The 16,570-nt window shown below is 22.9% G+C and overlaps 1 protein-coding gene across 2 annotated transcripts; it reads left to right on the plus strand.

Annotated features, from left to right (window-relative positions):
* The first annotated feature begins 601 nt into the window (after positions 1 to 601).
* On the plus strand, positions 602 to 15,180 carry LOC122848432. Of its 2 annotated transcripts, none has more exons than XM_044146510.1 (5): positions 602 to 866; positions 9,701 to 9,951; positions 12,635 to 12,784; positions 12,885 to 13,022; positions 13,504 to 15,180. In XM_044146510.1, the coding sequence occupies exons 1-5, from the start codon at positions 848 to 850 to the stop codon at positions 13,708 to 13,710; spliced, it is 765 nt and encodes a 254-aa protein (XP_044002445.1). In that variant the 5' UTR covers positions 602 to 847; the 3' UTR covers positions 13,711 to 15,180. The 2 variants fall into 2 exon arrangements, with proteins under 2 accessions (XP_044002445.1, XP_044002444.1); XM_044146509.1 differs by lacking the exon at positions 602 to 866 and adding an exon at positions 5,945 to 6,894.
* Positions 15,181 to 16,570: the final 1,390 nt, after the last annotated feature.

Genomic DNA, 16,570 nt, shown 5'->3' on the forward strand with positions numbered 1-16,570 from the left:
AGTCATAATAGTTATTTATTTTTATTTTTCAATTGTGTGTAATAGTGGGTGTGTATGTTTTAGCAAGAAATAAAATTCATAATAATTTTCAATAGTTATTTACTTGTAATCATGTAAAGTCCATCAATAATGTAAAATAGATAAAAATTTTTTATATTTTATTTGAAGAAAATTATTAATTATTATTGTTAAATAGTGATATTGTGGTTAAATATAAAAATAATTAAATAAAGTTTTAGTGAAATGAAAGAACGTGGTTGTGGCTCGAAATATTCATGGTTAAATACTTGGACAAGTTGTTTGGGGACCTCCATGTTGGTCGTCCTAAAAATGCCACCCATGAGTTTTCAAATTATTTTTTGTTTTTTTAAAAAATAATACAATTATTTGTACTTGAGTTTTAAATATTAAAACCCATTTTATAAATTTTTAATATTTATTTTCACGTAATTTTCACAAGTGATTATTATTATTTTTTATAATTTAAAATTTTTGAGGTTTATATTTGACATTTTATTTGAAAAATTTATACAACAGTGTTCAATTGTTTATTGATTATTTTTTTTTCATTACACGTATGCACATCATTGATTTTTAAATTAAAAAAAATAAATAAATATAACCAAACAAATATTAATAATAAACATTTTCGTATTTTTTTTTTTTTTAAATTTACTAAATTTATATTTTAAAATTCAAATAAAATTTGTATAAATAGAAAATGTGAATATTTTGTGTTGTGACTGAGCAAAATTACAAAAAAAAAATCTAAATTTTTGGTTAACAAAAATGTACGAGATGTAAATTACCCATATATATATTGAAAAAGTACAAACTTGTTATCTCCATGCTGCTCCTCCAATTGGGTAAGAAAAAAAATTGAAAAACGTTATAAAATTTCTACAAATAAATAATACAAAATATGCCTAAACTGAAAGAATAAAAAAAAAAATTTTTATACATTATTTTCTACTAAATAATAACGAAAAAAAAAAACATCCGAATAAATTAATTTAAAAAAGAGATCAAATAAAAAACAAGTACTTTACAAATTAATAAAAAAAAAAAAAAATAATTTTTCATCTAAAAATATGTTTAAAATTAATTTTTAATAATTTTATTATTATTTCTATTATTATTTTTAACTTTTTTTTATTAAATCGAAGTTAAAGTACTTTGCGGATTGAATAATATTGTCTCGTCCGACAAAAATTATATGGGTGGTCCATTTGGAATATTCGGTTAGGGTCTACCTTAAAATATTAAGCAGAAAGTTTGAATATACACATATATATTTATATACATGTACAGTAACATATCAATCACACATTTACACATCTTGTTACATATATATATCACAAATTCGTCTTTGTTTTGCGATCAAAATCGGCGTGCCTCAACGTAGGCCAATGGAATGTGACCGATGTCTCTATCCATTTCTTGTCTGAGACCAACTTAGTTGCTTGTTGGACCACACCAATCGATAATTACCACCAAAAATTGCTCCCGCCTTTTCCACATGATCTTAATGCCGTTTTTCTGCTACCTAATTCACTCCATACCTCATTCTCTTTACTTAAATATCATCCCTTTATTTTTAAATGTACTTAAAAAAGTACAACAAAGTTTGTTGAATTATTTGAAATAATTTTTATTATTTTACTTGTTTAATTTTATCAACAATTTAATTGCAAGAAATATAATTATTTGTTTTATTTAAATTAGTTTTTTTATAACGTGAAAATTTATTTATTTTCCAATAAATTAATCGTGAATTTGACTCACAAATTAAATGAACTATTTACAATTTTTTATATAAATTTATCATTTATTTTGTTTATTTTTTTTTTTATTATGTAGGCACGAGTTCTGGGTATAATGACTACTTAATGTTACTCGTCTCAAATTATTATCAATTCTAATTATTTTGAGTTAATAAAATGTAATAAAAAAAAAAATAATTAAAAGTGATATTTAAATTTTTTTCTAGTGATTTATATAAAAACATAGGTCAGTGATCGAGAGTTATTTTATTTACATTTTTTTTTTAATTCGTCTCAAATGATTTTTTTTTATGTAATGCTAAAAAAATAAATAAAAGATTATGAATATAAAAACATTTATTTTTTTTTTTTTTCAACAACATGATTCGGTCATTTGAGTTGAATCATGATGGGGATCATTTTGCATCAAAACTTTCTCGATGTAGTATTAGTTATCGGAGGTCGTGACCACTCATATTCGTTAATGTAAAATTTAATAATAATAATATTCTCACGATGATTAAGTGTCACATGATAAGTCTCGTATAAAATCCACATTAGACAAAATAAACTTATCAATTTTTTGGACAATATTATTATCAAAAATTCGCTGAACAAGTAATTTTTGTAAAAAAATTTCTGCGCATAAAAGAAAAAATCATCTTTGAAGATGAACAAAGAAAATTTTCAAATGAAAAAAAATGTAGTTTCTGGTAAATACAGCTACTGCACAACAGGAAATTTCTAAAATTTATCTTAGTTAAATTATTTGTTTGACAAGAAACTATCAATAAATCAAAATATATATACATCTACAGCAGTTAATTTACCAGACACTATGGTGTCTTGGATGTTAAAAAAGAAAAAAATCTCAAAAAACAATCCTTTTTGCCTTTTTTTTTTTTTTTTCTAATAATCAATTTCTGTTAACAACAGGTAACAACCTGTTTGCGAACCTTACACCTTGCTCATTGTATTAAAGCTTTCAAAAAGTCAAAAAAATTTTAAACAAATGAAAATAAACACTGTGGGAAAATGTCATTTAGGTAGCATGTTGTATATCATCTATTCACCTGTTGTGCTTTTAACAAAAAAAAAAACATAAAGAAAAGAAAAAAAAGAATAAAAAAAAAGAAACTATTAAATCTATCATGTACAAAAACTTCTGTACTTGTCGGTTAATCCTTCAACCACGTATATTGTTGGACAACAAATATATTGAGTAGCACCCCCATTGATTTTTTTATTTTTTTATTTATTTTTTTAATGTTTTTTTTTTTCTCCTTACTGCAATATTTCTTCACCTTGAAAAATAAATACAGCATAGACTAATCCGATGGGTTTCCATACCCAAAATCCATAACGGGACAAATCGACCACACAGCCAGACATACAGTCTTAAACTTGAAAAAAAAAAACCTTTTATTTTGGCAATGTGCCTGTTTGTCTTGTCACTTTCATAATCGTATCATCACGATACCTGTTTGTAGTTCAATGAGATTTTTAAATGTTTAGACAAACTATAGAACGACAAATTGACCGGTAAATTTATCTTTCAAAGGAAAATAGAAAATAAATAAAAAGCCAAAAGAAAAATGGTAAATATATTAGCGGTTTTTCAGAAATATTTTACGACCCTTATATACTTTTATTATTTTTTTTTTTTTTGTGAAAATGAGAAGGTCAAATATTGGACAATGCAAATAATAGTACAATACAAAATACACCTGTTTTTGCTCTACAGTAAATGTCAGCACGTGAAAATTCTTTATTGACAATTTCAATTGTACTGTGCCGAAAAATGTGGCCATAAATGAGTTAATATATGCAAATTCCTCTTTTTTTTTTTTTTTTTGAGAAGACTTTTGTCGGCTCGTGTTTGTCATTTGAAAATTTATTAGACCTCAATAAAAACTATAATGGAGCAAACCTGCCGAAACTATTTCAAGGTCAAATTACAAAGATTTTTAAAAGGGTCAAAAAAATACTGAAAATCTTTAGTAGTTCGCATTCATTGTAAATGACTTCATTTTTGTTCATAATGTCTTCTTTTGTGTATTTAATTTTGTGAGTTTTCTTTAAATTTTTTCGCTAGAAAAATCTCTAATTGACAAGTCATAAAAAAAAAAAAAAGAAAAAGAGGTCGGTAAAATTGAAATAAAATAAATAAATTAATGAAAATATTTGCAAGTTTTCGTCATGTATATAATAATAATAATTTAGTTTTCCTTTTGAAATATACTTTTCTATAGAATTCGAGGAAGTTTTTTCGTCGGGAAAAAACCTGCACTTGTTAGGCGGAGTTTCACACGAAGATTTTCACTATAGCTAACATAATGAATTTTAAGCTTTTCTCTGTTTAATAAAATGTCAAATAATTTACCATAGTCGGATAATCTTATTACCAATTTGAAAAATAAAAAAATAAAGTCTCAGCATGACGAGAGTTGTTAAGAAATACATTAGTCAATTTTGTGAAAATATGCGTACAGGAAATTTCGTAAAATTATAAAACTACCCCATCTTTGAAAATAAAAAAAAAAACGTTCTTAAAAGTGGTGATAATTATTTTCACCTGTCATACATTGCTGTATTAAATAATTCAACATGATATAATAAAAAAATAATAGAAAAACATAAACAAACAAAATCGTTATAAAATTGACTCATAAAAAGAAAAAATTAAATTGAAAAACCACAGTGTCATAATCAGATCAATGAGATAAGTCATCGAGCATATCACAAGATGACGTCAGTCTTAAAAAATAAAATAAAAAAATAATATTCATACATTAAACATTGCAATCATTTGGTATGTGGAATCCCGAACATTTCCGTTTGAATACCAGGAAAGAAATCCCATGATCACATATACTTTTTTTTTTTCCCTCTTTTTACTCTCTTTTTTCGGAGCAAATTTGTGATTAATTTGAAAAAAAATATCAATGAAGTAATATAATGATCTTTTTTTTAAATTTTTCCTGCATTATATAACATTTATAAAAAAAAAAATAAAAAAGTGATGAAAGAAAATTGATATTTTTTTGACGTACATATCGAGTAATTCATTCACGTAGAGGGGGAAAAACCCATTGGACACTCGAGCAAAGTTATGAATGAGTAGACGATGACTAAAGCGGAGAGGGGAATTCAAGCGGGGGCGTTTAAAAGTTTTATTTAATAGTGGGGGTGTATATGCAAGAAGCCAACAATGAAGTTGTGACTATATACCGGCGCGATGAGAGTATATACCGTGAATATAGTGGGGAGTATATTTTAGTGTTCACAGATTGGTTAAACATGGGGTCGTGGACCACGTGCTTCAACTCCCTAACGATTATTTAATCAAAAAATTAACAACTATGATAGACTAATTAAATTTTAATTCATCGATATAAAAAATATTCAATTTCTAAATTAGAAATTATATATATAGAATCAACATTATTGAATTAAAAACTAATAAAAAATTTTTACTCCAAAATGTAAATTAAAAAATTAAATGATAGGCTATTGTTTTTGATAGATATATTAATATATAAATTATTAAATTGAATTAAATGATAACTTGTAGTTATTTTTAAATAATTATTAATTTTATAAAAACTTACTTGTGGCTTTTTTTGATGTGGTCTTCTTGGGGGGCTCTGGGGTTTCCTACTACTTCACAATTGCGTCCACTCAAACTGATCAAGAAAGAGACTCAGTCACCTTCTGACACTCGACAAGGTACGACCTTTTCACTTGTATATATTATACAAGCGACAGGTGTCAAATGAATTCGCTAAAAAAAAAAAAAAATACATAAAAATCATAAAAAACAAGCAAAATTATGTTTATATTAAAAAAAAATTTCATATAATTAATATCAATTCATTATAATATTGTTTTTATTCAAAAAAATTCATTGTGAAGGGTTGAAAATAAGGGTAGCTTATAGTAAATTAAAAAAAATCAATTAAATTTGATTTATTAAATAATCAAGTTATTTAAGGTTTTTTTTGGTATAATAGTTCACGCCTATGTGTGACATGTCCCTCCCCCATTGATATTCTTTGACTGTTGGGGTATCCTCCCCATATTTCCCCCACTTATTTTAACACATTGTACACTTCCCCACTCTTAACATCCCTACGTATTTCCTTCTCATATAAGAATCAGTGCAACGCGTGTGACGGTACAGTGTTAAACTGACTGTGATTGTGTTCAGACATTTATTGAGTGTCAATAATAATTATTTAATAAAAAAATATTTTATTTTATATTTTTAATTAGTTAACAAATAATTATTATACACCAACAGTGTATTAAATTAAATTTATTTGGGAATTTTAAAAATTTATTCATTTTTTAATTAAATTTTATCAATTAAACATAAATAAAAAAATAAAACATTATTTATTTTTTTTTAAATAATAAAAATAGAAAATTTTATTTTAAAAAAATTAAAAAATTAATTTTTTTTTAATTTTTAAACATTTTGACAAAAAAAAAGAAAAGGGTTGTAAATTTTTTGATTTTATTTTGAATTGGGTAGTTGTTGAAAGCACGTGTACATACGTTGATTCAATAAAAACGTATATGTGTTATATACGTACATACACATACATATAAAATTATTTGTGAAGAACTGCCTTGTAAAACGCACGTGCGTTTATCTGTGTCTAACCGGTTAATTTTTGACTTGGAAAAATAAATAAATAAATAAATAATTGTGATAGTAAATATTGTAATTTGTGCTGAACAAGTGTCAAATATATAATACATAAATATATATATTTATAGATAAATAAAAAACTGGATTATTTTTAAAAAATAGATCAGTGTTGTGATGAAAAAATGATTAAAGGGTCTGATAAAGTGAAATATATTGAAGAAAGTATGGAGGCAATATTAGAAAGAGATCAAAGAACAACATCTCATAGGGTATTTGATTGTTGTGAAAATTTTGATCATTGTCTAAATTATAATGTGACAAATGATAGGAGAAATAATATTGATAATCATGATAATTTTGAAGTATCAATGACTGATAAAAATAATTTTAATTTTCATAAGTGCAAAAATATTAGAAAAATTAAAAGAATTAACAACGTAACAGTCAGATATTTTAATTCAACAATACTGCAGAGTAAGTTTTAACGATATTAACAAATTTTTTTAATTATCAAAATTAATATTATATTTTTTCTTATAATCTATATTAAATTACATAAAAAAAAAAAAATGATGTATAATTTTTCAAGTAAATAAATTAAACAATCAATTGAAAAGAAACTTTATCGAAAAAAAAAAAAAAGATTCATTTATTTCTACTTCAATTGAAGTGAATATTATATTTTTTTTTTCATAGAAAATAAAATTTTTAAGACTTTGGGCATGTGTCATCATCATTAAAAATTATTAATTATTATTTCGTTATGATATTAATTAATATTCCAATGGTTACAATGGCCAACAACGCGGCTGATGTGTCAAAAGTCTCAAGGGTATTCCTATTTTTGGTTGACTTGTATTTTAGCATAATATAAAAGCTGACTCATTAAAAATCATTTCATTGTCACCATCATATTGTCACAAAATAAGGAAAAAAAAAATATATAATAAATTCTAAACAATTTTTTTGTCAATTGTCGGTTAATATACATATCGGTTAATTCCATTGCGTATATAAATATATTTTCATGCGGCGGAAATCGGTTAGCGCGCTTTTTAACAGCCGGAAAAGCTAGCAAATCGTGCTTTGATTAATTTATCCCGTCGCGCGTTGAAGTTCATATTCTTTGAAATAAAAAAATATAATAAAAATATCTATACTCACGAGTAAATAAATATATAAATCTATCTTATTTATAATTAGGATAAATAAAAATACATTGCAAGGTGAACGAATGAAAAATAAATTTATTAAATAAAATAAAAAATAAATAAAAATGTGTTTAGTCAATTATGAAAAATAATGAACAATCAAAAGTAACAAGCCACCCACGCGCCGGGTTAAATTTCACACCCTCAAGTTATATTCTATATATATATATTTTTTCTTGTTATAATTTTCCAGGTGTATTTTTTTTTTTTCTATTATTTACAACTGTCAAAAGAAATATATAAAAAAAAAGGATAAAAGTCCTGACCCTAAGTCACAATGCCCTCAATTTTCCACGCTTAATTTTTGTTTTTTTTTTTTTTTTTTTTGCCTGCAAGATTTTTATATTGAATCCTCGACTAATGACAGTTGAAAAAAAAACACTCGAAATTTTGCCACCTGTTAATCCCTATTTTTTTTTTTTTTTCTCGTGAAAAATTTGTATTCTAAAAAAAAAGATTATAATAATTAATTATACAGACAAAATCGTGTGAAAAAAATGATGATATTGTGAGTGTCATTGAATGGTTTGTTCTTTTTTTAAATTTTTGATAAAATATATTTTTTTTACAAAGGCTACCAAAGTGGCATTATACATATTGTTGGCACTTGACGTCACGTTTTCCAGGCGAGCCGATAAACGCATTAGTCATCCAACATCGTAACGGTTCCCCCGTTCTCTTATTTATACATCTATTATTTTTTGTATACATTATTAGCTTCCTTCATAACGCTATCACTATTTTTTTTACATAAAAATATGAAACAAATAAATACTCGAAAAAAATTTCTAATTACTCGAAAGAATAAAAGTTCACTACGAATTAAAAATTGATTTATATATTTTAATAAATTTTTTAATACTTAATTTTATCATTATTTCAAATCAATCAACAATTATGTATTTTTTTTTTTTTTTTATAAATTAATATTTATCCTACAAAATTACAGATGTCATTTAAATTTTTTATCTATTTTTTTTCTGTAATTTTATAATTATGAAATTTTTACATTTAATATAAATATTTCAATTAGTTTATTTATCATTTTCGTAATGTATAAATATGATGTAACAAACCACAAGTTAAACATGAACCACCTGTTGAACCTCAAATGCCACAGGTTGTTATTACCATCCCTATTATATCATCATTTTTTTATTTAAAAATTTTCCCTCAACTTTGAGCTAATTGACGACAATATTAATTATTAAAACACAAAAAAAAAAAATATTTAATTTAACTGAAGAAATATACTGCAAGCTTGTTATAATTATTTTCAAATATTAAACAAAACAATTTTAATGTCTCATAAGTTAATGAACGTGTGTGGTTTGAGTGCGTTTATCCACAACCTACCACAATGAACACATATTTTAAGTTAACACGGGGGGCATTAATTTCAAGACTTGGTGATAATGATGAGACAGCAACACCACATTTAAAAAGACTCTATAAAAAAGGGGTAGTTAAAACAAAAACAAAAACAAACAAATAAACAAAGATACTTGCATATAGAAAAAAACAAAGAAAAAAAAAATAATAATAAAAAAGAAAAAGGGGTTATAGATAATAAGCACAAATAAAAAAAAAAAATAAAAAAAATATTAAAAAAAATAAAATAAGAGACATGTACTTCTTTTGCAGGGCGTAATGGGGTATAATTGTCGTCAAGCAATGCGAGGACAGTGTACCATTACCGCATATTTTCTTCAGTTATTTTTTTGTTCTATAAACGAGATGTCTCTTGCCCCTTACTTTTTCATACAGGTTTAGTGCATTTATATATATATATATTTAATTTTTTGTTTTAATTTAATTTTTTTTCATAAAACCCACCAAGTCACAAGATTCTTGAGAATTTCAATGGAACGTATATACGGTTTTTACTCTGATATATAATAAAATTCCACTGTGACTGAATACACTTTGATGCTTTTCGCACGAGACTGACTTTTCTTAAATTGTTTTTCTTTTTTTTGTATACATATAAATATAAATTTTGATTTTTTTATATATAAATGATAAAATGTTTTATTAAAATGTTTAATTGATTTTTTTTTTTATTGCAGGGTTAGTATTTAGTGTTATATTGATGCTGCTGGTGATACCGGTACAAAGTGCACCATCTAGAATGAGTTCGAGGCAAAGACTATCAAAACCAGCCTGGATCAATCCATGTGGTTCTGAAATTGAAAGAGATGGTCAATATCAAGTTGATACTGATAGAAATATGACAGATGATTTTGAAAATACTGTTGGTCCTACTCTTTCTCTGATGAAACAGGCGCATAGTCATGCTAAACATTTTCGTGATAAGTTTGTAAGTATTTATATTATTTAAACTATTTAAAAATAATATTATATATTTCTTAATTTATTTATATTTTTTTTTTATTATCATACTTTAATGATTCACAAATCTCCAAGACTTATTTTTTATTAATTTTTGGCTATTTAAATTATTTTTTGTTTACTATTTAAAAAAATTAAATTTTTAAATATATAATAATAAATTTAATCTTTTTTTTTTTGTGGTGAAATATTAATGGACATAAACATATTAACTCACTTTTTATGACTAACTCCATTGGGCTCAGTTTTTAATTTATTCAGTGCGCGTTTATTTTTTATTTTTTTTTTATACTTTTTTTGTTTCTTTTTGTTTGCAATCACTGGTTTATATATTTTTCTTCATTTCCATGGGAATCACTGGGTTTAAATTCTCTTAATATTTTAAACATAAAATAATATCAATTTTGGTATATTTTTTAAATTATATTATTATAATTTTATTATCACACTGAATATTAAAAAAAAAAATTATTTAAAATATATATTACAAGTGTCAAACACCGAATAATTGACGTGAGCCAAGCCTCTTTTTTTTATGAAAAAAAAAAAGAAAAATTAATATTAAAAAAATGTTAATAGTCACAATAATGCGAGTGACAATTGTAGATGTATATAGATTGTTCAATATTTATGTGTGTGTGTATTAAGCTATTGAAAATTTATCCACACCTTTTATTTGTTTATTGAATACTTTAACGACACTTGAGCCTTTCTCTTTACAAATTTGATATTTATTGATGTCTGATGATGATGATGATGATGTTGTTGATGATGATGTTAATGAGATTTAAAAAAAACAGAATCGGAAGCTGGTTAACTCACACTCACGGATGGAGTTAGTTGGGCCATGGTTTATACTGTGACTCTGGCTGCATACTAAATAAAAAGTGCAGACCGGATATACAGAAACGTCGGCTCGTGTGCATCATCCGTCTTCGATAAGATATTTCTCACAGTATTTATATATAAACAACTACCGCCAGTTAGTAATTTCAATTTTTTTATTTTTTTTTTTTTATTATACCGTTTACCCCAGGGATCAATAATACAATTAAATTTATTTTTTTTTTTTCTTATTTAACATCAAGTTTGCATGAAAATACAAAGTAAATTTTTAATTTTTTTATTCAACTCAAAATCTCAATATATAAATTTTTTTTGTTAATTAAATTATCTAACATATTAAAAATATTTCTTTTTTTTTTTTAAATTATATAAAATCGTTTTTATAATTATGCAGCATAACTATGAATAAAATTTTTTTATTTTTTTGACAATTTAACTAAACGTAACCGGTTGACATGAGAATCTGACTAATTTTATATATATTATTCCAAGGCCACTGATATTACCGTGTTTTGTACGACTTTTAATGGATAAAAATAAAAAAAAAAAGTATAACTTGATTTAAAAATTAAATATTTAAGAAAATATTAGTTTAAATTTTATAATTTTCTTGAGTAAAAATAAAGCAAAGTATAATTAATCAAATTAAAATTTTTCAATGAATATATTTTTTTTTATAATTGTTATTTGAATTTACATGACATATTTCAATTATATCATATTACATATATGTGATACAGGCAAAATATTAATTCGAGTCATTTATTCAATGATAAAAAGTGATCCTCGTAAGCTTGAATGAATTGCTGATGCTTATTTATTAATAAAATTATTATTGTTGTTATTATTATACAATTGTAATTTATTTTCAACATATAGATATTAAATTTATGCGTGTGTTTGTATAAAAATGAATCAGAAAATTTTTGCATTAAAGAATCTTAGTCTAGACTTTATAGTAAAATTTCTATATTTATTTTTGAAAAAAAAAAAACGTAAATTATAAAATACACATTGAAATAATCTAAAATCTCATATTACCATATAAAATGTATGTAAGCTACGTTGTAACACTTGTCTACCAATAACAACAATCAGAATAAATAAAAAATAATAAAATGATATATTCATGTTGCGTATAAGATATTTAAGCACGTGCGAAAATCAAATTTATATTTTCTGTTTACTTTCCAGAAATTATTGTAATTGATAATCACAACTGTCTGATAATATACACTATTTTTGCAACAAAAATTTTCCATTATAATCATCAATTCAAATCGAATTCAATATTAAGAATTTTATTTATTAATTTTTTTCTATTTAAATAAATTGAAATATTATTTTTAAAAATGACAAGTAAAGCTGAATAATAAATCAATTCAATAATTTAATATGTTCAAATTAAAAAAATAGATACATACTTTATTTAAGGGATATTTTTAGGTATTAAGTGGCAGTTGTTGTTTGAATTTAAAAAAAAAAATAATAATAAAATATGTAGTGATATTAAAATTTGAAAAAATATTTTACCTAACATATGGGATAAAAATATCAAATAATATCTTCAAAGTATAGCCGCTGTATTTAAAAAAAATAAAGAAAAAAAAAAAAAATATCAATATTATTTTCTGAGGATACTTTTCAATAATTTGTATTAAAATATTTTGTCTTGGAGGATTGAATTCGGGGGAAGATGATACTTTGCATGCGACCTTTCATATTTTAACATGAGCCTTAAAGTATGCTTGATTAATTTGTTTTAATGATTATTAAATTATTATTATTATTGTTATTATTTTCAGCTTCATGCAACTTTGAGAGTTGGTCCACTAGAAGCTACTCAGAGTTGGAGAGATATGCGTTATGATTGGCTACCAACATTCGACCAAATACCAAAACACCTAGGATTATTATTGTCACCTGAATATTTGGAAAAAATGGAAATGCGAATGGTAATTGAATAAAAAAAATTAAATAATATTAAGTTAATTATAAATCAATTCAATTATAAATGTGTATTAATTATTAAAAATGTTTTTTTTTTGTTTTTAGCTTGACCAAGTATTTGTAAATGCATATAACTATTTACAAATATATTCTGTGGCCATAGAACAAATTGTTTGGGATCAAAAAGATCGTCAGTGGGATTTTTATGATAGCTTTGAGACAATGAGAACTCAAACTCTTGCGGTAAGTTAAAAACTTATTTAATCAAAAATTAATAAATTTAAAAATAAAATATAAAAAAAAAAAAACATTAAATAATTATTTATGTCAACTTTCACAATAGTAATCTTTAGCTTGGTAATTATGATGCCATTTGTACAAGATCAAATGAAACGAAAAAAAAAAAAAATTAACTTTTTTCAATTTTACGATCAAAAGTTGTCTATTAACTGCAAATTTTTGTCATTAATCTCTCTAAATTGTTGAGTTTAAATTTATACTTTCGCAAGTTTTTTGTAACTTTTTTTTTATATTAAATAATAGTTGAGAAAAAGAAAAAAATTAAATTAAAAAACGATAACAGTACACTGAATTTTGACTGTTTTATTTTATAAAATTATTTATTCATAAATCATGTGTCATCAAGTCTTAAATTTTTTGAATATAACAATAAATAATTTATAGATTGTTATTTATAATTTTTTTTTAATTGTTAATGTTACAGATACTGTGTGAGATACATTTAATACTGTTGAGTCGTGGAATTACCGCGAAAGAACCTCCTCTACGTGAACACATGCCAGAAAATGCTCGTGTAGCGGACGAAACATATTTACATTTACGTGATTGGATCATACTCCGTGATTACATGAATAGTCTTGAATACTTTACTCAAGTATTTGAGCATACAATTTTTATGCTAGAAGAATAGAAATTATTGTAGAAAATATCAACCTGCAACAGCCAGACAACGACTTCTTCATAATATACAAAAAAAAAAAAGTCTGGAAAGTTCAACCATCGTTCATTAAAAGGATACAAGTATTTTTAAAAAAAAAATATATATACAAATAAAATAGGTAACTAGACAAAAAAAAAAAAACAAATTTATTCAATGGAAAAAGCACTCATTAATATATGTACAAAAATATTTTAAATAATTATCATATTTTAATGAAAATTATAAATTTCAACAATAATTTATACGTCATATGCATTCAAACTTTTAAAATTAAAGTTGCAATTTTTATTATTTATTTTTTTTTATTATACATCTAATATATTTAATTTTTTGAATTTTTTATATAAATATATAATTATTTTTTATAATTAAATATTCATCGATTTTATTTTATTTTTTTTATTTTTTATATTATTTTTGCTTTAAAAAACATAAAAAATGTTGATTTATTTAGTACCAAAAAAAAATTGGTGACTAATATAAATAACTATTTTTTTTGTATATAAAAATGAAACGAAAAAAAAAATCATTATTTATATTATTTAAAAATAATTTATATATTTATAAAATAATTCAAAAAAAAAAATTTATTTGATTATATTATTAAATAAATATATATTGCTGCTTTATAATAGCTTGATGCGCGTACCTGCAATCAATAGAAAATTTCTTAAAAAACTGTACATATTATATGTAATTCAACGGAGTAAAAAAAAAAAAAATTATCAAGTTTATTTAACGGTATACATGTGTGTGTCGTCAAGAGTCATATCAGCATTTTCGATTTTTTTTTTGTTAAAATATGTTATTCTAAAAATGACTAACGACTATATCATTAAAACATATCAGCATTCTTTTACCGATAAACATAAAAATTTTAAAAGTAAAAAGAAAAAAAAAACCCAAAATGATTCATTGTTGTTGTTTTGTATTATCAAATAGATAAAATTTTGAAAAAAAAAAAGAAATATTTTTTCCAATGAAGGATGCAATATGCAAGATATTTTTAAATGAAATTTTCCCGCAATAATTCGGGCTATTTTTAATAGTATACATATATTATATTTAAAGAAGAAAAAAAAATTTTTTTTTTTTTTACATTGTAAGCGTGATGAAAGTGGATTAACAAATGTATTATTTATTTTGAAAAAAGACAGAAAGTGAAAGAAAGATAATTGAAGTTGAAAAAGAAAAAGAAAAATGAATGATTTTTTTTTCTTTTTTTTTTTTTTTAATGGCTTGTCAGGGTATATTCAATTGGACATGATAAAACGCGGATTTTGTATAGTCATATAGGTGAAAATAAAATTAAAAAAAAAATTATTCTTAAATATATATATACGAGACACATACACAAACACAGTATTCGCTTGCTCTACCTGACGAGTAAAAAAAGCATAAATAAAAAAAAAGAAGGAAAATCATTGAAAAAAAAAAAAATGAACTAATTAATTTAGAAATATTATTAATAATTAATAAATATACAGAATAAAACAAGAAAAAACAAGGAAAACATGAAGAAAGAAATTCGTGCAAAAAAAAAAAAAAAATCGTGTTATATAGAAATTAATTGTAATTAATATTTATTGACCAACTGTATTATTCTACTTGTATTTATTCAGATTATTTATTATATTTTTTTTTTTTTTTTTAGGGCTCCATTCATATATTTCTTTTTTTTTTTTCACTCATTTTGTAATTATCATTCAAACAAAAAATATTGTCATCGCTAGCCTACGGCATATTTTTAATTTTAAAAACAATTTTTTTTTTTTTTTGTTTTATTAATTTATAATAATGATAATAATATAATTTTATTGGTAAATGAAAATTTTGAAAACTGTTAATTTTAAAAAATATAAATAGAAAGTATTTTTCATGACTGGTAGTTTTTACCTTCAATGTAAATTGAATTTTAGAAAGAAAAAAAAAAAAATCTTATTAATAAATTTTCAAAATTTTCAAATTACCAAATATACGAGCTTAATTACTCATTAAATTTAAAAAATAATATTATTATTAATTTTAAAAACACAAAATAAATTTAAAAAAAAAAAATAATAATTGTTTAAGATTTATGCATGTACATATTTCTTAAACTAAAGCATATATATTTTGTGTCTGTGATATGCATTTTACAAAAAAAAAAAAAAGAAAAAAAAATAAACCATAATACAATTTATTTTTTTTTTTTTCTATTTTGTGTTTATATATGTAGAAAAAAAAAATAATTAAATGAGACTAAAGTCTTAGGCCTCTTGCAGTAATTGGCAATTTTATGTGTTAAAAAATGAAAAATTATTATTTGTATATGGCAGCACCACTTAATACTCTTAAAATTAATAAACATATAAATATTATAAATAATATTATTATCATTATTATAATAATAATTAATATAATTAAATATAATTGTAAAATAAATATAAATTTAAAAAAACTATTATTGTTTTTTTCAACAAAAAATATTAAAAAGAAAAAAAAAAAAAAAAATTAAAAAAAAAACGTTTTAAATTTTAAGTATATATATTTAAGTATTATTCGTTAAAAAAAATCATTGATTGTTTAATCACTCCGTATATATTGTATATAAAAATCACGAAAAGAAAAATAATCATATATGTGAATATGTGTAATATGTATAAGGGCCATTTTCTTTGAATGGAAAAACAAAAAAAAAAACAAAATAATAAGAGGGCTTTAAACCAAAGACCGTTCAATATCTACATAAATGTTTTGCAATTTTATTTAACATAATCCCATTATTATTATTATTATAAAAATATAAATTTAAATTAATATAATTGCTATTAAATATAATATTTTATTT

Source organism: Aphidius gifuensis, linkage group LG2, assembly GCF_014905175.1.
Source record: "Aphidius gifuensis isolate YNYX2018 linkage group LG2, ASM1490517v1, whole genome shotgun sequence".
Lineage (NCBI taxonomy): Eukaryota > Metazoa > Arthropoda > Insecta > Hymenoptera > Braconidae > Aphidius > Aphidius gifuensis.

What these genes read in the sequence shown, in the direction of transcription:
- LOC122848432 (XM_044146509.1), top strand. Translation starts at nt 6,603, where the DNA reads ATGATTAAAGGGTCTGATAAAGTGAAATATATTGAAGAAAGTATGGAG. An exon ending in TAATTCAACAATACTGCAGA is followed by an intron (nt 6,895 to 9,700) that starts GTAAGTTTTAAC and finishes TTTTTATTGCAG; the next exon opens with GGTTAGTATTTAGTGTTATA. An exon ending in AAAAAATGGAAATGCGAATG is followed by an intron (nt 12,785 to 12,884) that starts GTAATTGAATAA and finishes TTTTGTTTTTAG; the next exon opens with CTTGACCAAGTATTTGTAAA.